We start from the raw sequence: 25,394 nt of genomic DNA on the forward strand, positions 1-25,394 counted from the left end.
AAGAGAAACTGCAGAACTAAAATTCATTTGCAAATGTAACACCATTAATTTGGGCTTGAATAGTGATTGGGAGTGGCTGGCTCACTACAAAAGCAACTTTCTCTCTCCTGGTATTGACACTTCCTCATCAATTATTGGGAGTAGACTACATCCACCCTGATTGAATTGGCCCAAACAACACTGGTTCTCCACTTGTAAGGTAACTCCCTTCTCTTCATGTGTCAGTATAATAATGTCTGCATTTGCAATTTTCACTCTATACATCTGAAGAAGTGGGTTTTTTACCGACAAAAGCTTATGCCCAAATAAATCGGTTAGTCTTTAAGGTGCCACTGGATTCCTTGTTTTTTTTTTAACCAACAAGAATGCGCTTTTATGTAGAAATCCATGATTAAATCGAGTCTTCCTAACTAGTGATTTAAAGCATGATTTAAATCAATTTGATTTAAATCACATCCACCCTGCCTGTAGCTGTTCAAATGATTAGCCAAAGGGATAGCGAGGGTGGGATGGAGCAAGAAGAGGCCTGCTTCTGCCCCATACTGCCTTTTACGGGCCTCCTATGCTGCCTGCTGGCCAATCCCACTCTTTGCCATTGCTTGTCTTCCAACAAGGAAAAGTAGCCAGTGGCTGACAGGTACAGTGATTTCAAATGGGATGTGGCTTAGCCTTCCTGCCCCACAATTTGGACTGGCCTCTTTTTAATTTCTTTCAGTAAGACCATGTAAGATCACACTTCCATAACCGACTCATACATTTGTTATAAGACTCCAACCTACTAAGAAGCTGTGAAACAGAATAAAGCCCCAATCTTACAATGGGACCAACATGAATTCAACAGCAGGACTAGGGCCTAAATTTCTAATACAGTAAAAATGCCAGTTCATACATAAAAGTTATATATTTTAATAGCAGATACCAACATCAAAAATAACAAATGGCTGGATTGTGAAACACCTATACAGCAATATAGGTTTTGCCATATTGGATCAGAACCATGGTTCATCTGTCCACTATCCCGCCTCTAATAGTACCCAGCACCAGAGGGGTGCAAGAAACCTCGCTTTAGGCAAATGTGAGATAATCTACAGTCTGTATTAGATCTTCTAATCCCGTTAGTTAAATATTGTCTTAAACCCTGAAGGCTGAGATTTAACACCTCTTCCAAAATCTACATTAGCATTGATAACAACAACAATTAGCATTGATAACAACAACAACTTTGGATATTCTTTTTAGTCAAATGTATTTTTCACCTGTATTTTGGTGTGGCAGGCCATTATTTATAATTCTTTAATTACAAATGTGTGCTACAGGATGTTTTCTTATAGTGTGAACTAAATAAACCAGTTGTTTTAAAACAGAAAACTTGAAAAACAAAGTCACCTGCACTTGAGTCATCAGCAAGCTCTAGTCTGTGGACCTTGACATTCCCAGTTCAGGTCTCTAGCACTTGAGCTACAGGAGTAATTGCTAGTCTGTATTTAGTTCAGCCATCAGAGGAGGGAGGGTGTGATACACAGCTTCCAACTGGGTGCCACAACTGCTTGGGAGACAGCATAGCACACTATAGAGCATGAATCCTGGTTTCTAGCCTTGGCTCTGGGAGAAGATAGTGGGTTAGTGGTCAGAAATCGGATAATCTGAAAAGGAGTTTGGCCTAAGGGAGAAGATTTGAGTCTACCATATTAGATGCCTCTCGTGGAATCCGGGGCATATGGTGCCAATGGGAATTTTGCCACTGATTTCAATATGGACAGGATTTTCACCATTGGGTTCTAATCTTGACTGTGCCTACAGCAACTCTATGTAACCTCTCTCAATGGGGTGACACAACTGCTTTCTAGGGTTGTGGTTAAGGGTCTTGGAAATAGTAAGATTGATGAGGTGCATGGGAAAAAAAACTGTCCGAGACTTTGAACTCATGGGCGCCTGTTTCCCAGCTCAATTAACTTTCCTCCAGACATCTCTTTCCCTCTCAAAGTGGATACGTTACATCATCACTGCTAAATATAGCAGGTGCCGCTTGATTTCTTTTCAGTTATTGAGAAAGAGTTAAAACTCATGTCATAGATAAATACCTTCAATATAAATTATATTGTATTATTCAGCACACAAGGCGCAACATTTTGAGCATTGCATAGATATCAGAGCGATAGATTTCTTGCAAAGGATATCTTCCCCTCCTCCCCAACCCCCCAAAAAACAAATTGTAAGAAAAACTTTGAAAAAGGATCAATTTAGAATTACTATTTTTTTCTGTATCATCTCAATTTTCATCAAACCACCATGAAAAATTAAAATAGTACACAAAGTTTACTATATTTCATTTTGTGGTCATTTTATTGAGATTTTCACAAAATAAAGGTTTAAAGCTCTTTGTGGTGGGGCATCTGCCCCACCTCCATGTTAGAGGGGGCTGCAGCAGGCCAGTGGGCCCACGCAGACGAACAGCCAGTAGGAAAAGGGCTTATTGGAGACAGCCAATCAGGGCCAGGCTCAGCCATATAAAAAGGCTGCTCAGGGAGAGAGCAGGCAGTCTGTCCCAGGCCTTCGAGTCCCAACACCGTTACACTCTTGTTAAATTTAAAACTTCTGACTTGACTAACTCTGGAGTCATGACCAACAACTCCAAAAGAAACAGTATTACTTTCTACTTCTTAATCTGTAGATGTCAAAGCAGTTAAGGGAAATGAAGCACGATTAAACCCACTTTTAACGGCAGCACAAAGAGGTTAAGTGACATTCACAAAGTGAGATTGGGAATAGAACTCAGATCTCCTATCTTCAGCCATGTGCTCTAACCCAGAGGCTGCAAATGTCTCTTACTAATATGTAATAATCTAGTGTAGTGCTGACTGGCATACTCTTCCGGTTTCTCATAAAAACACTTTGGAGGAGCGGATGAGGGACCATTACATTGAGATGACACACTACTTCATTTGTGCATGAATACAACCACTATTTCAATGGCAAATATCTCAGACTGAACAAATACCATGAAATATACCTCCGTTTGCTCGGAATCACTCCAGTTTCATCACTTTCTCCATCTGGCGTCACCTGCCGTGCCTGCCACCACTCATCATCAGAAGCATTAATGACATGGAGGATGTCGCCAAATTTGAAGTTCAGTCCCTGACTGGGAAGGCCACTGTCTTTAGTCTTGTCGTAGTCAAAGAGAGCTCTAAATTCAGAAAAAAAATCATTAAGTATAGAGGACTAGCAGGCACAAAACAGATGACTCTGAAGAAACCTCATATTTTCCAATAAACAAGTCACTCAGAAGAGTCCATTTTAAATTACTTTTTTGGTTTTGAATATCTTTATAAAACATGACTACTGAATTATTGTCATTTTTTACTGAATGCAGAATTTTTGGTTGGCCCTGTACTGAGTCATAGTAGTTGCTCTCAAAGAAGTCAATTAAGATAGATATGGATAGAACAGCTTAATCACAAGTCTCATGATGCTTGGTGTTTTATGTAAAGCCACAACCCTGGAGCCAAGTGAGTAAGTGAAAACCTTAGCTTTCATTAAAAAGAAAAGTAAGTTCCTAGAACTTGTGACTGTGGAGGAAAAGGTTGAAAATATGACTTGAGTACAACCTAAAGGTTCAAACACCAAAAATCAAATTAGAAGAACCACAAATATTTGTCTTAAATCTCATTATTTTTAAAGCTAATCTCTCAATTTTCTGAAGCCAGACTCATGATTTTTGAATGCATGGGGTTGGCAATTCTAATGCATGGTCTATTTGGGGGAGTCTTATCACTTCTCTGGTGACACTTCCATAAATTCATGCATTTTAAGGCTAGAAGGGATTATGATCAACTAGTCTGAGTTCCTTCATTACACTGGGCAAAAAACCTCACTCAGTGATTTTTAAAGTAAGTTCATAACTTTAGGGTACGTCTATACTTACCTCCGGGTTCGGCGATAAGCAATCGATCTTCTGGGATTGATTTATCACGTCTTGTCTAGATGCGATAAATCAATCCCGGAAGTGCTCGCCGTCGACACCAGTACTCCTGCTCCGCGAGAGGAGTACCCGGAGTCGATGGGGGAGCCTGCCTGCCGCGTGTGGACCCGCGGTAAGTACCTTGTAGTTCGAACTAAAATACTTTGATTTCAGCTACGTGAATAACGTAGCTGAAGTTGCGTATCTTAGTTCAAACTGGGGCGTTAGTGTGGACCAGCCCTTAGGTTGAGCTATAGCATATCTTTTAAGAAGAGATCCAATCCTGATTTAAAGACTTTAAGTGATGGAGAATCCATAACATCCCTACGTACGTGTGACCCAGGGACTTCCAGGTGACAACAGGCAGAGGCTCTGGGGTCCATAGGGTTTTGCATAGATCACTAGGGTCTGATATCTTCATAGCAGTTCACAAAAGGGTGGCATATGAGATCTCTACCAAGGGCCAGTAGCCCACTGGTTGTCATAATTATTGCAAGATGTTTCTAAGGGAAATACTTTAAGAGAGATGTAAAATGTAAAATATTAGGTTCCAACCCTGTTGAGGTAAAGCTTGTCACCTGAGTCAAGGCAAGCCTCACGGCTAACTCAATCAACATACAGAAAAATGGACATCCATGGAGACAGGCTATGTTTACTAACTGGACTGTTTACAACGACAAAGGAACCCCAAGATAAGTCTTGGAAGAGGGTTAAGAGACAATAGCCTGTAACTGCATAAAAAAAGTGGACAGGGGACAAGATTTTATCCTTCACCCAGGAGGCAAGCTAAAAGTGTGGCTGTCCCATGAAAAAAGGGCTACCGACAGCCTGTCTGTGAAGCGCTAGTGAGAAATATGTTACTAGACATGAGAGTATTTTGTTAATTAAGTCTAGGTTCTAGAATGCATGTTATGATTTTATTTAATAGATAACCATTTGTTTCTAATACTTCTACCTGCTATTACTTGAATCTCTATGCTTTGTTAAATAAACTTGTATTAAGCAAACCAAAGTGCTCTGTGTTAAACGGAGCGGTTATCTGAGGTGGCACAGGTAAGCAGGGGTATACTGTTTCTTTGGAAGCAGCGAATCTGTGAGTGTCCAGTGGATCAGGGACTGGACACTCCAGTGTGATGCTCAGACAGCTTGGGGGTTGGAGTGTGCCTGCTGCTAACTTGTAGAGAGACAGCTGGGCCTGTGTAGCCTAGAGGGGACTGCTCATTTTGCCAATGGCTTGTGGAGATGGGGAGCAGAACTCTAGCAGGCACAAAGAAGGCTTCCTCACACTAAGGGTAGATGCTAGTAAGGTGCTTCACAACCCTGGGTACCCCTTGGGAAGCACCCCTGTAAGTTGATGAGAAGGTTCATTATACCATATTTCTAGTCTGAATTTTTCAGCTTCAGCTTCCAACCACTGGATCACATAATGCCTTTTTCTGCTACATCTATGACCCTTTTTCTGCTACATCTATGACCACATTGCATGTTCAATTGGTTATCTGCTGTGACCCAAATCCTTTTCAGTCACTCTTTATAAGGGTACATTCCCATAAGTGTGACCTACATTCTTTGTTCCTGGACTTCCATTTGGCTTTGTTAAAATGCATGTTGTTCAAATAAGCCCACTTTATTAACTGATCCAGGTTGGTCAGTATAATGACTTGGCCCCATCAATATTTACCACTCTATCCATGTTTGTATCATCTACAGATTTTACCAGCACTGATTTTATATTTTATTCCAGATCATTGATAAAAATATTAAATACCATGAGCCAAGAACAGATACCTCTAGGACCCCACCACAAACATCACCACTGGATGACGACTCTCCATTTATAATTACTTTTTGAGATCAATTAGTTAACAAATTTAAAATCTATTTACTATACTGATTTTGTATTATGCTAATCATTCTATATATTTTAAATAAATAAATAAATAAATAAATAAATAGATAAACGAATGTTATGGAGGACAAAGCGAAATGCCTTACAGAAGTATAAGTATATTATGTCCACAAAGAGTGTGCTTTCCATAAACCCATGTTGATTTGGTATTGGCATTCATCAATATGGCATTAATATTACTATCTTTTAATTCTGTACTGACAGCATTCCATACCAGCCTTTCCATGATGTTTCCTAGGACCGAAGGCAGGCTAACCAGACTAAAAATTTCTTGGATCATCCCTATTTCCCTTTTAAATTGACACAACACTGGCTTTTATCCAGTCCTACAGAACTTCACGATTGTTCCAAGATTTGTTTAAAAAAAAAATCAACTTTAATTGTTCAGAGAGCTCCTCGGCCAATTTTCTTAATAATCATCAGTGTAAGTTATCCATTCTTGTGGAATTAAAAATATTTAACAGTTACTTTATTATTATTTATTGTTTGTATTACCATAGTGTATAAGAGCCCAGTCATGGACCAGGAGCGGTACAAATATAGAATAAAAAAGACAGTCCCCTGCCCCAAAGAGCTTACAATCTAAGTTTAATATTGTCCTTAATGACTGACAGAATAGAAAGAATTTCCTCATCACTATAATATATGAACACATCCTCCTCCTTCTGAGCTCAGAACAGAAATATTTGTTGAATAATTCTGCATTTTTTGCATCAGGATTGAGTCTAGTATCAGACCTATACCACTACCAGGATTTTGTTTGTTCCCAATCTATTTAAATAATTCCTTCTTATTGTTGTTAATCGTATTGGCCACTGATTTTTCACTGATATCTTTAGCTTCCCTTATTAACTGTAAGCATTTCTAACTGCTGATTTGTACTCACTGCTATCAGCATCCTTATTTTCCCATTTGTTATATATATAATTTTTTAAAATTAATTGTCGCTGCCCTGACATTCCAACTTAATCAGGATTTATTTTTTAACCAAAGACTTAAGAACTATGGGGTTTTTGGATATTTAATCATTTTTAATTTCCAATTATCATTCACATTTTTATGTTTAAATATTTCCTCTCATTGAATTTTGCTCATAATTGATTTCACCTGTGGAAATTTGGCCTTAAGCACCAAATGTAGGACTATATTCTGTTTGCTCACAGAAAATGAAATTAGATTGTGATCACTTGCACTTAGGAACCATCAATTATTCATTTAGAGATCAATTTATCTGTATCCAACAGAATAACCATGTTGACTGTACACAATTCTTTATTGGGAAAGATATATAACTCGGTACTATCAGCTATAAAGAAAAATGTGCACATATTGTTATGGTTTATATATTTGTAAATATTTACTGTGCGGATATATTTCATGTCCATGTTTCTAAATATTTAATATTAAACTGAGGCTTTAAGCTTTAAATGGAGTTTTCAGCCTTACTGTTTGTTGAAATGCAGGCAGCTTTAAAACAAGATCTTTCACTTTAATTCCTCAGCGTAGCTTTGGATATATAACTCAAGATATCTCAAGTTAAAGCAAATTCTTTTGCCAAAAGACGCTATAAATATTTGCAACAAGCCAGATTCTTAATTCTGAAATAGCTCAGTGATTGCACAAATAACTTTTGAAAATTATAAGTTATGTAATTATAAACCTACACATTCATTCCTCGAACTCTACTTTGCATAACTTTGGCCTGGTCCCCACTTAGTCCGGACTTCGGACTAAGGTACGCAAATTCAGCTACGTTAATAACGTAGCTGAATTCGAAGTACCTTAGTCCGGACTTACCGCGGTCCAGACGCGGCAGGAAGTCTCCCCCCGTCGACGCCGCCTACTCCTCTCGGCGAGCTGGAGTACCGGCGCCGACTGTGAGCACTTCCGGGATCGATCCGGGATCGATTTATCGCGTCTTAACCAGACGCGATAAATCGATCACAGAACATCGATGGCGTGCCGCCGGACCAGCCGGTAAGTGAAGACTAGGCCTTTGTTGTTAGAAGAACAGGAGTACTTGTGGCACCTTAGAGACTAACAAATTTATTAGAGCATAAGCTTTCGTGGACTACAGCCCACTTCTTCGGATGCATCCGAAGAAGTGGGCTGTAGTCCACGAAAGCTTATGCTCTAATAAATTTGTTAGTCTCTAAGGTGCCACAAGTACTCCTGTTCTTTTTGCGGATACAGACTAACACGGCTGCTACTCTGAAATTTGTTGTTAGAGAAGAACACGGCACACATGTTGATCTTTTACTGTTTCACTGTCTTAAAATTAAATTGCCCCATTCCATTATATACTTCCTAAAATGAACGATTTATTTTACATGTATTTTGATGTGATTATTTTAATGCATGATGAAAAACTACTTAGCGTGTAAGAGTTCCTGTTAGTGTGAGCCATAATTTCTACCAGCATTTCTTTTAACTTCTAAGCTTTAGCTTTATTATACAATTATGCTCTCTAGCAGCCCTGAGCTGGGCATTACTCCATATGGTCACTTCCCAAGAAGATAACAGGATTAAAGAGGAGAAAATGTCAAGAGACCGTAAACAATCAAACAGTAACAGATAAAGTCAGCCAACCAGTAAATAAGAACAAAGAGAAAGCTTCTTTCTACCCATTCTTGGCATCTGAGAACGTACCATCAACTTCGGGGAGGGATAGCTCAGTGGTTTGAGCATTGGCCTGCTAAACCCAGGGTTGCAAGTTCAATCCTTGAGGGGGCCACTTAGGGATCTGGGGCAAAAATCAGTACTTGGTCCTGCTAGTGAAGGTAGGGGGCTGGACTCGATGACCTTTCAGGGTCCCTTCCATTTCTATGAGATAGGTATATTTCCCCAAAATCCCTATAAAAGAACAGGCTTTTACAGAAAGTTTGGGCCATTTCAGACTTAGGACTAAGAGTCTCTTTACAAGAGCAATACATCCTTCTATTTTAGCTTACATTATTAAAGAACATAAGACAGCAGCAGAAATGGCAACTGATGTTCTTCCAACTCTAAGTTCATAGAAACTTTAGATTGCCATGCTTTGAACAACATAATTTATCCAAGCTTTTAATAAAATTTTCAATTGTAAAGTGTATATTGGAAAGCTGCAAGTGGACGGTGTCGATTTTCTTAAATACCCATTTCATCTATCTGGTTCCATTCCTTTTCAGTATTGCAGGTTACCTTAAGGATTGCTTCTTTTAGGCTATTTTTGCTGAGGAACAATCAGTGGGAGCCTATTTTCTGAGTCCTGCATTAGCCAGGAGAAAGTGACTATATGCCTTCTCTCATTAAATAAGAATCCAACTTATCCTTAGGGACTACATGGGTAGACCCAGCTATGAGGGGGCATGCAACTATACCGAGGAAGGAATTGTAGGGTCCTTCCACACATACCTCCCCATCCGTTAGTGCCAGGATCCCTTCCCCACTGGATTTAGCTAGTATTTCTCATTACTATTTCAAAGTTGCAACCTTTCCTACCACTCTGAGATGTAACCATTGTCTAGTCTCATTCAAGTATGCTGCCGACCAGTGGTTTTCAACCTTTTTCCATTTGCGAACCCCTACAAAATTTTGAATGGAGGTGCAGACCCCTTTGGAAATCATAGACACAGTCTGCGGACCCAGGGGTCTATGAACCACAGGTTGAAAACCACTGCTGTAAACAAACCTGCATTTTTTAATGATGACCAGGCTTTCCTTTTCCCAAGGCTGATGGATAGGTAATATAACGCAAGCTAATGTGACTGTGGTGAAAAATTGTGTATTAGTGTGGGAACCAAGGTGTACACATTCAGTCAGTCAATCGGAACTATGAAGCCGTCTACCGGATCTGCCATTTGAATGAAAATCAATATGCCTTCAGTCAATGTAAGCATTTTCAGCATATCCTCAAATCAAGCTTATTTTCAGTATGGATTTGAAAAAAAGATCTTGAACTACATTACCTATAAATACTAATCTCCTAAAAGCAGTTGAAGTCAATTAATGCAAAGCAAAGATCTTGTCCAAAAGCTAATAACCAACTGCTCTTATTCCAAGGTAGCTAGTCATTGTTCTGCTCACTTATTTATTGTCTTTCTATGTTAGAAAAGCCAACCAATAACCAACACTACCCCCTAAAAATTCATAAAACTAATCCTATATTAATTTCTCAAAGCCAAACAAGGTCATGATCCTGCACCACCTGAAGGGAAAAATAACTTGAAAAATTAATTCTCTGTTGACCAAAAAAACCCCTCTGACTTCAATACAAGCAAGAGGGGAGGGGGGAACCTTTATTTACAACTGACTTATTTAAAAATATCTGGATAGCGGTGAGCATAATGTAGGAAAATCTCATTCTGTTGGCAAGATAGTGCTAGAAAGGTAAGGGAAGTGTCATTTGATTTGCAAAAATCTACAGAATCATAATTTCAATGGTGTCACCCTCTGCAGCATGCCTGGGGGAACTCACCAGTCCCTACTCTGGGCTCCCAGTTCCAGGTCCTCCGGATGGTAGAAATTTTGTTAATACAATGTCATCGAAAATGGGTTGAGTTGGGTATCTTTGAAAGCCCTTTCTCCCACAAACACAATGGTACCAAACATGAAAAACCTAGATTATGTAGATAGATATTTAAGAAAATGTTTAAATATCAACTTTTTAAAATTATAATTTAACATAAGGATGAATTGCTTACATAAAAATATATTGATCTTTGGTAATTTTAGGAAAGTTAGCTTTGACATGTAGGACTGAAAACATTTATTCATCAAAGTCATAATCAGTGTTGTCTCCATCTAGGGCACCACTGCTAGACACATTGTGACAGTGACCCTTGTCCGCGCTGCACTAGCACATCTCCGGACGATGAGGGCCGCTGTCCAAACATTTGGAGGGTGGTGAACATCTGTCTTTGCATATGAGTTTTGATTAGCTGAAGGACTGATTTGGGAATGCATGGTATTTCACACATGGTGTGACCAGTTCATCCTCCAAGACCCATCCTTGACGAATAAGGCTGTGCTCAATCATTCCAGAGCCATTCCATTGCTTGACAATTTGCTGTCTTGATAGCAGGTATAAATGCACCCCTGGTCAGTGGCAATTTTTCTCTGATCGCTTCTTGGAAAACATCCACCATCATAGCTCTGAAAGCGTTATAATGTTGGTCTTCAAATGGTAAACTCAGCACATGAACACTTCCAGTGCAGTTATGACCTCATCAGTGACTGTCTCAGCCATTTCAAGCATTTTCAGAGTGAGGAGAGACTTTCACTAAAAATAACCATGACAACATCTTAATCTTACAAATGAGTGTAGACAGTCAAGCTCTTGGTTAGCAAACACAGGGTCTGCTAACTTGAGTTCTGCTAACTCTGGGCTTTCATTGTAGTGTGCAAAATTCCCTCATTTAAATACCACAGATTGCATAGGTCTGATGATTTTGAGGGCTGGAGTGAAAGTAGTGTCACAACATGAACAGATGACATTTGCAGCATTATCGCTGACAACTTAATTTTCTTGAAAGTTATCAGTGACTTGATGCTAAAACTGTAATTCAGTCCCAATTTTTTCACTCCATACTTTATACACTTCCTGGGTGGAGCAAGAGGGTGAAAAGATGGAGCTCAGATGCAAGCATGGAGCTAATGAAAACAGTTTTTGAGAAGGATATAGGATATCTCTCTCCTCTCAAAACACATAGATGTAACACTGAAGATAGTAACTGAGTGAAACTGAATGTGTCATGTGAACAGCCGGAATGTTAGAAGTGCAAATTAATGTGTGTATTGTCCTTCTAACAACTGTTTGTCAATATTGCTACTGATCATATTCTGGGAGCTGTGCAATTAAGGGCTACATGGTGCATTGGTCCACACTAGAGAAGTGTAAATTCTAATGTGCACTAGCTTGCTGAACTCTAACTGGCCTATTTGGGCCCTGCACGCCTGGATTAAAAGTTCCCCAGCATACATTTATGAAGTACTGTTTAACATGGAACTACATCAATGTGAACTAGGGAGCTTTAAGTGTCCAACTACAGGGTTCACATGGGCCAGTCAGTGCGCAACACACTAGTTTGCGCTAGAATACATCCCCCTTTAGTGTAGCATAATGCACCATGCCCAACTACAGGGTTCACATGGGCCAGTCAGTGCGCAACACACTAGTTTGCGCTAGAATATATCCCCCTTTAGTGTAACATAATGCACCATGTAAACAAGTCCTGTTACATTTTCACCCAAATGCAGTCTATTTCCCAACTTAAAATTATTTGTCTCTAACAAATATTTTACTTTACTGACAGCCTATTTAGCAAAGGTACAATCTTTCAGTGATTCAAGGAGTAGATATGGGTTTTTTGTTAGCTTGCTATTTGTCTTAACTATTTAAAAATCTAATTAATCATCATCGGGAATTATTACAAATTATTAGCCTTTTTGTAAACTCTCAATTATCTTTTCGTCAGGGACTGTGGGTCTTGAAGCCAGGTCCACAGGGCTCTTAGAAGCTAGTAAGTTCCAATCTGCTAACTGTTGCCAAAACAGAAGCTGAACTCCAGCAGAAAACTCCTGTCTTGGAATCCGATTGGCAGAATGCTGGGGTCCTGATTGCTCCACAGCTTCTATATAAATCCATGCAACTGGGATCTGACTGCTTCTCCTGAAATACCTGCTCCTGTTCCTGCACCATGTTACTGATTTCCTGGTAACCTGACCTTGCCTGCCTCCTGACACCTGACTCTTGGTTTTGCCTTCTGGCTTGCCTTGGATTCTGACCTCCTAGTATCTGACCCAGCCTAACTCCTGTTTTGACCACTAGATCAGACTGCCCATGTCTTGGTCATGACACTTTTAGAGTTTAATAGCTTTATACATTTTTACAATTTTATAAACAACTTTAAATTTAGTCGAGTTTTCCATTAAGTAATTTCAATCCTTTATTTCATATCTGAAACAGGAATTACAATTTCTTTCAAAGTTTAGCGTACTCCTTTTCAGTCTGGTACAATGTGGGGATAGAAAAGTTCCTCACCCAGCAATCACTGTAATATTTAGGCACCATCTCAAGATTTTAAGCAGCAAGTAATGGTGTTTTACTGATAAAAAAACTGGACTTGCCCTTAAAAGCTAGAGAGTCTACTCCTGCCTCAGTGTAACGCCCATTCATGCTAACACACAGTACTTCTTAGATGTCCTGATATTTAAGATCCACATGTAAATCCATTACTCTCAAACTTGGGTTTTTCCTTGTTGTTAGTACTATATTGTAAATTAAATAATTTATATCAGAAATACTACATTCAGAAACTGCGGTTATTACAAATGTTCCAATAGTCTGATGAAAATAATCCATCAGTTAATACTTCCTACATTACTAATCACTCAGTCTTAGTCACTGTACCATATTAGGTTCTGTATCTGGCTTTAGGCAGGGTGAGAGGGATCAACAAAGGCACATACGTATTTATTTACATTTAAAACTCCACACCAGAGAACATGCATCCAGAGCTCACAATAGCCCTGTAAAATTTAAAAGCACAACATAGAAGACTTTGTTGACAATATATAACAATCAGAGCAGCAGCTGCCTTATCTGTCTCAATCCTCCAACAATCTCTCTTGCTAATCAGCAGTTGGGCAGACGCATCTGAATTTAAACTGAATTAAACGTAGACTATTAAAAATAATAATTCTGCAGTCAATATCAACACATACTTAACTTGTTAATGATATTGCTCTGCTGGTCATAATCCAAGAAACATGCCATCAACCCACATTTTAGTAAGGGCACAGAAATATGGAACAATTGATGGAAAGAAATTATTTTGAATAAAATCAGTAAAACGGGAGTTATTTAGGTAAATCAGTTTCAAAAACAAATTACTTCTGGCCTTTTTCTAAAGTGAAAAGTTTGAATTAGATTAAAAAACTCTGTTGCAATTGCTACTAGTTAAGACATACACGTAGGCCAATGGCAAACCTGGAATGGGTCAACATGAGAACTTGTTTCATCACATTTTTTCCAACATTTTTTGCTATTTGTTGAAATTCAAATGTTCCTTGAGATCATGTCAATTTTGGCTGAATTTTACTGGAAGCCAGGCAGAGTTCCATTGGAAACCGACCTGGCTTCTTTCTAGTTGACTTGCCCAGCTCCTCAGGCTGCAGCGGAGCCCACACTTCCAGGCTCGTAACTCCTCCGCCTGCCTGGCTCCCAGGCTCCCCAACTCTGAGGCGGCTTGCCCCCACTCACTCCATCTCCCCTCCCTCTGTCGTTTGCTCATTTTCACCAGGCTGGGGCAGGAGGTTGAGTTGTGTGAGGGGGTGAGGGCTCCGGCTGGGAGTGCTGGTTCCAGGGTGGGGCCAGGGATGAGGCATTTGGGGTGCAGGAGGGGGCTCTGGGCTGGGGCTGAGGGGTTCGAAGTGTGGGAGGGGGCTCTGGGCTGAGGCAGGGGATTGTTGTGTGGGAGGGGTTATGGGCTCTGGGTGCAGGCTCCGGGATGGGGCCAGAAATGAGGGGTACAGGGTGCTGGGCTGGGCAAAGGGTTGGGTGCATGGGGGGAGGTGGGGCTCCATCTGGGGATGAGGGGTTTGGGGTGCAGAAGGGGCTCTGGGCTGAGGGGTTTGGGAGGAGGTTCTGAGCTGGGGCAAGAGGTTGGAGTGTGGGAGGGGTGCGGCTCCAGGAGGGAGTTTGGGTATGGGAGGGGGCTCAGCGCTGTGGCAGAGGGTTGGGGCACAGGAGGGGGTGCAGGCTCCAGGAGGGAGTTTGGGTGTGCGAGGGGGCTCAGGGCTGGGTATTGGGGTGCAGGCTCCAGGCAGCACTTACCTCAGAGGGCTCCCCTCAAATGGCAACATATCCCTCCGGCTCCTAGGCAGAAGCGTGGCCAGGTGGCTCTGTGCGCTGCCTCTGCTTGCAAGTGCCCCCCACCCCCACCCCGCAGCTCCCATTGCCCGCGGTCAAAGGGAGCTGTGGAGCCGGTGCTCGGGGCAGCGCCCCCCTGGTCACACCTTTGCGTAGGGGCCACAGGGGCATGTCGCTGCTTCAGGGGAGCGGTGTGGAGCAGGGTAGGGAGCCTGTCAGCCCAGCGCCAACTGGACTTTTAATGGCTGGGGTAGCCCAACCAGGCAGACTATACCCTAGGGCGTGCAGCAGAGCTGGGAGGAGAACGATAATTCTGTTTAAGGAGAATTTCAAAATTTTTGTTTTTATTCTGACTTGGAACTAAACTAAATTTGGAGAACTTGAAATTCTCTGTGAAATGGAATTACTGTTCTCCATCCAGCTCTAGTCAATATCATGGACAAATGTCTCTTCTAGAACTAAGAGCCAAAACTAAAAGCTCAGCTTCAATCATTTACAAATAATTACTTGCATCAGTTACATGTAAATTATATAAATAAATAAGTGTATGACAGAGATTTGAGGCACAGCATAAATAACAAAACCCAGAAGAATGTATTTGTATGAACATAAGTAGGTTTTATTCTAAATCAGGCTACAGCTAACCCAGCAAAAGAAAACTATTTAGAATTTACTGGGCTTAGCTGTATGATGAAGGTTGAATAATAAATCCAATGAGACACATAGCTTATGGAAATACCTATATGTATATTTATTCAAGGGGAAAATATATTAGAAGGATAACCATGTTATTCAGTACAGACTTGTTCTTAGAATTTAGGATCTTAATCCATGAAAGTTTAAATTCTGTACTAATATGAACAAAGAATAAGATTCATTTTGAATTTAGGGCTAGTCTAATTGCAAAAAAGTTAATCCTACAGAAGCAGATGTCAACTACATATATTAAAATAATAGATTGGTATATAAGGCCAAAGAGATATAGCAAATCTAGAAAACATACAATTATAAATATATGAGGGAAAAAGACCCAAATTCCATATCTAGTCTTGTTTCTTGGAAATGTGTAATTAAATATATAATTAAAAGTAGCAATTCTCACTGGTGAAAAATATTCTACTATTACTGTTCCCACTATAAGTCTATTTAATCTATATTCCATCTTGCTCATGTATAAATATATTTCATTCTCATAATTATTTTCTCTTGCTTATAGTTATCTGTTTTTTCTTCCCTTAATCCTTTTCTCACCATATGTTTATCATAATCATAATTTTACAGTACCCACAGTCTCAATAACACAAATTTACAGCTTGCATTTGGAAAGGAAGATGATGTCTGTCTGTATCTGTACGAGTTTTTACAGGTGTCACAGTAATTAAAAGTAGGAGATTCTTGAATACCTATTCCTTACGTTTTGCTATCCATCAATTTCCACTAATTATTTTTTTTTGGTAAATATGGTCACATTCTACTGAACTAAGGCAAGATCTACACAGTGTTTATACTAGTGTAACTATTTCATAGTTGTATTAGTACAGATCTTAGTGTGGATGCAGTTATACCGGTATAAAGGTGATCCTCGGATGTATAAACAGGGGAATCTGAAGTAGAAGTAGGGAGAGGTTATATTACCTCTGTATTTGGCACTTGTGTGACTGCTACTGGAATACTGTATCCAGTTCCAGTGTCCACAATTCAAAATTGATGTTGATCAATTGGAGAGCCATGAGAATGATTAAAGTATTGGAAAACATGCCTTGCTGTGAAAGACGAGAGGAGCTCAATCTGTTTAGTTTAATGAAGGGAAGGTTGAGGGGTGATTTGATCAGACTTGAACAGATCTATAAGTATCTACACATGGGGAAAATAAATTTTTGAATGAGGGGTTCTTCAGTCTATCTGACAAAGGTATAATAGGATCCAATGTCTGAAAGTTGAATGTAGACAAATTCAGAGTAGAAATAACTTGCAGATTTTTGAGAGAGGATAAATTAACCATTTGAACAATTTACAAAGGGCAATAGTGAACTTCTCATAACTGGTAAGTCAAGACTGGATGTTTTTCTAAATACATCCTTTAGTTCAAACAGTAATTAATTTAGGAAAGTCCTATATGGCCTTAATATCTAGCAACCTATAAATATAGAGGGGTTTTGAACACATGGGAAACAAACAGTGTGGTTCTGCTGCAAGACGGTGGGAAAGGAAAGATGGGTGGTAGGAGTCCTTGCAGAAGGATTTCCTGGGTACCAGGGAGATGTACTCTACAAAGGCTTCATCTGCAGCACTGCTGAAGCAGAGATGTGAAATCAGGAAGGGTTGGTAGACCCAAGATTGCATGGAGTCATCAGAGATTTTTCCCCCATCGAAGAATAACAGAGCATGCATGGCGCTATTGCTGTGAACGGGCTCTCATGCCGCTCCAAAACCTGAGAAAGAGTATTTATTTTCTCAAACATGGTGGAAGTAAAATACATCTTGGAATTTTCAGTTACATATTTCTTTATTATTCTGAACTTATAAATCCAAGTTAATTGTCAAAACAATTAGTGGTAGTGAATTTGGACTTGTGTAAGATTTTCTTTTATTAAGGCACCTTTTCTGAGACAATTTAGGGACACAGCTGTTTTGGAACCAAAGATTTAGAAAACCTCATTCTTCATCCCAAACCCTACCTTGTCCGTTAACTCAGGTCTGCTCAGTAGTCTTAGTATTTTGTTTAGCTCCATCCAGTTTTACATTGAAAGCCTGAATTTTATAAACAAATTTAACATATCCTCTAAAACAGTGGCTCTCAACCTTTCCAGATTACTGTACCCCTTCAGGAATCTGATTTGTCTTGTCTACCCCCCAAGTTTTACCGCACTTAAAAAGTACTTGCTTACAAAATCAGACATAAAATACAAAAGTGTCATAGCACACCATTAAAGAAAAATTGCTTACTTTCTCATTTTTACCATACAACTATAAAATAAATGAATTGGAATATAATTATTGTACTTACATTTCAGTGTATATTATACGGAGTAGCATAACAAATCATTGTATGAAATTTTAGTTTGTACTGACTTCGCTAGTGCTTTTTATGTAGCCTCTTGTAAAACTAGGCAACTATCTAGATGAGTTGATATACCCGGTGGAAGACCTCTGCATACCCCCAGGAATACGCCTGGTTAAGAACCACTGTTCTAAAAGAACTATTTTCTCAAAAAAGTCTGACTGGATAAAGAGAGAACCATTTAGGGAAGAATTGGAAAGGATGAACTAGAAAGAAGGAAGGACTGGGCCATTGGTGGATACAATACCAGAAAATAGAAAAGCAGCAGTTAGAATAACACTAAGGTTTTGTCAGTTAGTCTTAATTATCTAATGTTGTAATAGTTCTGCCTTCCAAAAGAAACATGAAATTTTACCAGTACAAACACAAAATGTACTTGCCTACACTTTATAATCATTATTGATAATAATGAAAAACTGGTTATATTTTATTCACCTGTTTAAAGTAAAATTGCCTTGGGCAAGCAGAAATTTGCTGTACTAGTCTAATATTGATATATCACCCCTTACAAAATGAACAGGTCAAATAAAGTCTGATTTCTTTTTAGTGCATGCTCTTGTAACCAAATTCTATAATTTGCATGTCACAGTGTATGATAAGCTGCTATGACAGTTCAGTTGCATATTAAGAATCTGCATTTCAGCAAAAACCCCACATATTTCCTAATAATTTGAAACACTTTTCATGGTTCCATTTTCTTTTTGCATTTTTTGTGTTTCCTGTTCCATGTGTACAAATTTACTGAAGATATTAGTGCTTGTAAAATAGCTTACTACCTTCAGTGCATTGGCTCCTTCTCCTGATTTCTATGGAAATTATTATGATACAACAAACTGTGAAACCACTAATGGAGAATTAAGATTTCTCAATATAACTGAATCAGGCTGAAGGAACTATGTTACACGAAAACTGATTCTGAATGAGTTTGTATTCACATATCATAAGGAAAACATTCCCAATATGTAAGGTAAATAGTGAAATTATACCTTTTTTCCCCTCCTAAAAGGTAGCTGAGAAGATGAAGACTACCATAGTTTTGCAAAGTACAACAAATTTGCTTGATATATATGGTCACTTTTTTTTTTGCAGGTATATTTCATTTTCTGTAAATCAAATCTCACTGAAGCCTTTGTGCACCTGCATTTTGTACAATTTAATGAATAAATGGAACACTTGAATGCACACTTGAATTCAGAAGCAAAAGTATTTAAGCTTAAAGGCATGTGTGTGAAATTTGGGGAGGAAAATTCTTACCTGACATATAGGGACCTCTTCTGGCTGGTCCGCAGAGATCCTGATCCTGAGCTAATGCTACTGTTCATCATCTGCTCCCGTAAGTCATGTATTTTAGCTTCAAAACGACTGTATTCTGTAACACGAGAAAAAAATCACAGAACCATTTATTTCCCCAAAATATCAGCAATTAAGTTATTTGGTAAGATGTTGAGAGCTTGATAAAACAAAGATTTATTTTTATCAAATTTTAAAATATAAATAAACCTCTTTAAATAAAATAACTAAAATGCTATTTTAACTACTAGTAGTTTTGTGCTATTAAAATTATACGTTACACATGTTTGCACTAATAGGCGTTCTTTGAAACATAAAAAGAAATAATGAAAAATTATTTTCAATAAGAAAAATATTTATGCTTTTCTAATGAATTGTGATTTCATCAGTTTACCAGAATTTGGATTCTAGAATTCAGAAAAAAACCAAATAAATCTAAATATTCAGTTTACATAAAGATTACATGGATGGTTTCAATGCATAGTAATTCACTGTAATGCCTGTGGAATTTTGCTGTAAAGATAAGTGTTTTTATTTAAAACAAAACAAATCAATTAACTATATTAAATACAAAAATCACTTTTTGCATTAACAAAAAAAGAAAAGTTTAATTAATCCAGATAAACTTTACCCCATAACCAAAAGAAAACCTCACATTATATTATTATTGTGTTTAAAAAACTATTGAACAAAAGATGATCTTTTAAACCTAATAAAAGGTCTGTCCTTAGTAACATGAAGTCACTACTTAAATAAATGGTAGTTCTTAAATGAAAATAGCACTGGATAGGTATTATATGGAGTTATTGTGTTCCAAATCAAATAAAGCATTCAGCAGTAGAAGTGAGCAATATATAGAACAAATTTCCTAAAGTAATGTTTAAGAGGGAAAAGAATAATGTAAAAGACAAGAAAAAAAAAACTATCTAGGAATTTTGCTACAAATTCTTGATCCACTTGTAATCTGCATTAGAAACAACTCTATTTACATAATTATGCACAATGCTAATCCTACTATAAACGGATTGTGTTCTTAAGCAGGACTGTGTGTTAATATAACTGTGCTAAATGCACTTGATTTTACCTACAAATAGAGACAGTAAAATAATAGGATCCTTTTCACTATCAACATCTTCTGAAGTGCTGTACTTACATATTATTAGCATAAAATGTCCAGTCAAAACAAGGCAATTTTTCTTTCAGTTGACTAGTTTGGACTTCAGTATCTGCAGATCACTTCTAAAACCTTTCTGATAAAAAGAAACGTTCCACAGCAACACTGTCCACCTTGCCTAAAACACCACGTGACTTAAGATTAAGGCAAATCTACAGTGGGAGAGCTATGGTATGTTACTGGCACAGTCACTGAGCTGAATTTTTTTTTTTTACTTCTCTCCTCCTCTCTCCTCCCTCATCAGAATGGAAATCAAATTTGCCCTGGGAAATATAATAATAATAAATAGCTCTTCCCCAATGTAGAAATCATAAGCTTTTCTTTTCCCCCCCTACAACATAATGTTTCTTCAACAATCACATTAAACACTATGTTAGTGATCTCATTAAAATTCTACAGAATTTTTTCGTACCATTCATCTTTACAAAAATACAGTCATGAATAACCAAGTGTAACTATAGACAGGAGAAAAATCACTTCAAAATCTATAAACAGGCAACATGGAATATTTTACAAGAGAAAATTCAATGAATTTCTGTAGCACATTGACCTTGTTAGCCAAAGTAGGAAATAGCTTTCTATTAGTCTAATCAACCAACATGCTAACCATAATGATATCAGAAACACAAGGTGGGTGAGGTAATATCTTATTGAACCAACTTCTGTTACACCTCACCCACCCTGTCTCTCTAATATCCTGGGATCAACATGGCTACAACACTGCATACAACAATAATGATATCAAACAATGGTTTCCTAAATTATTCTGATGATCCTCAGAAGTGGTCAGTAGTTTTTTTTAAATGGTATGGATCAGGTACAGATTTGAATAGTTCACCAACCCTAATTCAGACCCAGAAGTAGTTCTGCAATAAGATGAACAAATTCCTATAAACAGCAGTTATTCCTGTAATGCTGTCCATGTTCAAAGTAATAAAGTTCAAAATATTGGGGAGGGGGAATTAAACATTACGGAAGCAGCATTGTGTAGTGGAAAGGACACTGGACTGCAATTCAGGACAGCTGGGTTCTATTCCCAGCTAGCTACTGATGTACTGTGCGATCCTGGGCAAATCTCTTCCTTCCATGTACCTCTCCTCCCTCACACTTTGAGTCCTGTCTATTTAGAATGAAAGCTCTTTTGGGACTCTCTCTTATATGCACAATGAGGTCTCAATCTAAATTAGAGCCTTTAGGCAAAATTAATAAAAATATTAATAATAATTCAATAAAATTATAGTCTCCCTTTTATAAGAGGAGAAAGATACATAAACTAAAATTCATTTGGTGTTAAATCACCATCTTAAACATGAGGGGTCAGACACAAAACATCTTTACAAATAATGGGTTTAAGTGTCTTGGATAGTTTGTTTCTATCAATATCAACACTGCTTATAATAAACTCTCCCTATTGATTTTGCAGCATATAGTCTCTTAACTTATAAACAATTTTTTCACTTGAGTTTGTCTTTGCTAAATTGGATTTGTTTTGTAGTTTATAAGAGAAAGAACTGCCAAAGAGAAATCAGTGAGTTTTTGAGAGCAAGTATAGTCCTGGGATTAGGACATTAGTCTAGGACTAGTGAGACATGGGTTTAACTTCCTGTCCTTCCACAGACTTCCTATATGACCTTGGGCAAGTCATGTAGTCATCCTGTGCCTCTGTCCCCCATCTGTGCTTTGTTCCAGGGAAATGGGAATAATTCTATTCTACATAGGCTTTTATAATGCTCTTATGACTATGAATCCACAAAAATCCATAAGAGAAGTGTACTCTATCCCCTGCCACATCAATAATGCATGAGGAGGAATGAAAATAATTTGATTTAGCTAAATCAGCAAAGAGTCCTGTGGCACCTTATAGACTAACAGACGTATTGGAGCATGAGCTTTCGTGGGTGAATACCCACTTCGTCAGATGCATGCATGTATTCACCCACGAAAGCTCATGCTCCAATACGTCTGTTAGTCTATAAGGTGCCACAGGACTCTTTGCTGCTTTTACAGATCCAGACTAACACGGCTACCCCTCTGATACTTGATTTAGCTAAATGACTTCCAAAAATACACTGACGCAGCACAAACAGCAATAGAAACATACATGACATCTGATACACATTTACTGTTGTATGATAAGTAGGGCTGGCAATTAATCACACTGAATGCCTGTTAATCGCATACCTTTGGGTGGGTAGGGAGGCATCAGCTGCGGGGGGGGGGCCCTGACAGTGTATGGTAAGGTGCAGTACCACCCAAGCCAGCACCAGAGGGAGGGAAGAGGAGAGAAGAGAGGAAGTGTGGGAGAAAGACAAACATGGCACATCCGTGCAGGTCACAACAGCTGATCGCTCACCATCCATATTACCTTCCTTCTAAGAGTTTCCTCAGCTGTTGCAGTAACTACTCAGAGAAGACTGCAAGATGAAAGCCTCAGTGGGCTCTCCCCAGGCGAACTCCCAGTCAAACTCCCTCTGTTAGCTTCTCTGCTGTTCGCCACTCAGCTGGTTCACAGCTGACTGCCTTTTTATAACAGTCAGGCCCACTCAAGGCCCACCTGGAACAAAGCACAGAATGTGCCATATTTGTCTCTCTCTCACAGGACAGAAGTGAATTTGTCTGTACAAAGTGCAAGCTGGTCTCCATATTGGAAGAGAAGGTTCAAGGTCTGGAGTAACAAGTATCAACCCTGCGTTGCATAAGAGAAAATTAAGATTTCCTGGACAGACGTCAGGATATGCTTCTACGGGCACAACATTCTGAAGAATCAGAGCAGGCTGCGCAGCGGGGACAGAAGGACGGTGAAGAAAATTGGCAGCATATGACCTCCAGAAGAAGAAAGAGGAGTGTTCATGTACCAGCAAAGCAGATACAGGTGAGCAACTATTTTCATGTTCTCTCCACAGGTACTAATGCGGAGAGTGGACTAGATGATACATCTGAGGGAAGGGAGCAGAAGGAGACTCCACCGACTGGAAGGCACGATATGCACTGTCCTAGGGATGGGGGCTCCACGACCACTGCTCCCAAGAGAAGGAGGCGGGTGGTGGTGGTTGGGGACTCCCTCCTCAGGGGGACTGAGTCATCTATCTGCCGTCCCGACCGGGAAAACTGAGAAGTGTGCTGCTCGCCAGGAGCTAGGATTCACGATGTGATGGAGAGACTACTGAGACTCATCAAGCCCTTGGATTGCTACCCCTTCCTGCTTCTCCACGTGGGTACCAATAAATACTGCCAAGAATTACTTTGAGCAGATCACTGCAGACTACGTGGCTCTGGAAGAAGGATAAAGTCGTTTGAGGCGCAAGTGGTTTTCTTGTCCATCCTCCCTGTGGAAGGAAAAGGCCCGGGTAGAGACCGTCGAATCGTGGAAGTCAATGAATGGTTACGCAGGTGGTGTCGGAGAGAAGGCTTTGGATTCTTTGACCATGGGATGGTGTTCCAAGAAGGAGTGCTAGGCAGAGACGGGCTCCACCTAACAAAGAGAGGGAAGAGCATCTTAGCAAGCAGGCTGGCTAACCTAGTGAGGAGGGCTTTAAACTAGGTTCACTGGGGGAAGGAGACCAAAGCTCTGAAGTAAGTGGGGAAGTGGGATATCAGGAGGAAGCACGAGCAGAAGAGCGCACGAGGGGAGGACTCCTGTCTCAGACTGAGAAAGCAGGACGATTAGCGAGTTATCTTAAGTGCCTATACACAAATGCAAGAAGCCTGGGAAACAAGCAGGGAGAACTGGAAGTCCTGGCACAGTCAAGGAATTATGATGTGACTGGAATAACAGAGACTTGGTGGGATAACTCACATGACTGGAGTACTGTCATGGATGGATATAAACTGCTCAGGAAGGACAGGCAGGGCAGAAAAGGTGGGGGAGTTGCACTGTATCTAAGAGAGCAGTATAACTGCTCAGAGCTCCAATATGAAACTGGAGAAAAATCTGAGAGTCTCTGGATTAAGTTTAGAAGTGTGGGCAACAAGGGTGATGTCGTGGTGAGAGTCTGCTATAGACCACCAGACCAGGGGGATGATGTGGACGAGGCTTTCTTCCGGCAACTAACAGAAGTTACTAGATCACAGGCCCTGGTTCTCATGGGGCACTTCAATTACCCCGATATCTGCTGGGAGAGCAATACAGCAGTGCACAAACAATCCAGGAAGTTTTTGGGAAGTGAAGGGGACAATTTCCTGGTGCAAGTGCTGGAGGAACAAACTAGGGGCAGAGCTTTTTCTTGGCCTGCTGCTCACAAACAGGGAAGAATTAGTAGGGGAATCAAAAGTGGATGGGAACCTGGGAGGCAGTGACCATGAGATAGTCGAGTTCAGGATCCTGACACAAGGAATAAAGGAGAGCATCAGAATACAGACCCTGGACTTCAGAAAAGCAGACTTTGACTCCCTCAGGGAACTGATGGGCGGGATCCCCTGGGAGAATAACATGAGAGGGAAAGGAGTCCAGGAGAGTTGGCTGTATTTTAAAGAATCCCTATTGAGGTTGCAGGAACAAACCATCCCGATGTGTAGAAAGAATAGTAAATATGGCAGGCAATCAGCTTGGCTTAACAGTGAAATCCCTGCTGATCTTAAACACAAAAAAGAAGCTTATAGGAAGTGGAAGATTGGACAAATGACCAAGGAGGAGTATAAAAATATTGCTTAGGCATGCAGGAGTGAAATCAGGAAGGCCAAATCACACTTGGAGTTGCAGCTAGCAAGGGATGTTAAGAGTAACAAGAAGGGTTTCTTCAGGTATGTTAGCAACAAGAAGAAAGTCAAGGAAAGTGTGGGCCCCATACTGAATGACCTAGTGACAGAGGATGTGGAAAAAGCTAATGTACTCAATGCTTTTTTTGCCTCTGTCTTCATGAACAAGGTCAGCTACTGCACTGGGCAGCACAGTATGGGGAGGAGGTGACCAGCCCTCTGTGGAGAAAGAAGTGGTTCAGGACTATTTAGAAAAGCTGGACGAGCACAAGTCCATGGGGCTGGATGCGCTGGCTCTGAGGGTGCTAAAGGAGTTGGCGGATGTGATTGCAGAGCCATTGGCCATTATCTTTGAAAACTCATGACAATCGGGGGAGATCCCGGATGACTGGAAAAAGGTTAATGTAGTGCCCATCTTTAAAAAAGGAAGGAGGAGGATCCAGGGAACTAAAG

At 39.7% G+C, this 25,394-nt stretch overlaps 1 protein-coding gene across 22 annotated transcripts in view; it reads right to left on the reverse strand.

Moving 5' to 3' along the window:
* The window catches only part of DLG1 (discs large MAGUK scaffold protein 1), a 360,872-nt gene that overhangs the window by 61,709 nt on the left and 273,769 nt on the right, over positions 1 to 25,394 (reverse strand). For all 22 annotated transcript variants that reach the window (XM_065557448.1, XM_005295637.5, XM_065557446.1 and 19 more), the window contains 2 exons: positions 19,037 to 19,151; positions 3,011 to 3,187 (listed from right to left, as the gene is read on the reverse strand). In XM_065557448.1, coding sequence (XP_065413520.1) covers positions 3,011 to 3,187; positions 19,037 to 19,151 — 292 coding nt within the window. The remainder of the gene's footprint in view (positions 1 to 3,010; positions 3,188 to 19,036; positions 19,152 to 25,394) is intronic.

The sequence above is a fragment of the Chrysemys picta genome, chromosome 9, assembly GCF_011386835.1.
Source record: "Chrysemys picta bellii isolate R12L10 chromosome 9, ASM1138683v2, whole genome shotgun sequence".
In the NCBI taxonomy this organism is placed as follows: domain Eukaryota; kingdom Metazoa; phylum Chordata; order Testudines; family Emydidae; genus Chrysemys; species Chrysemys picta.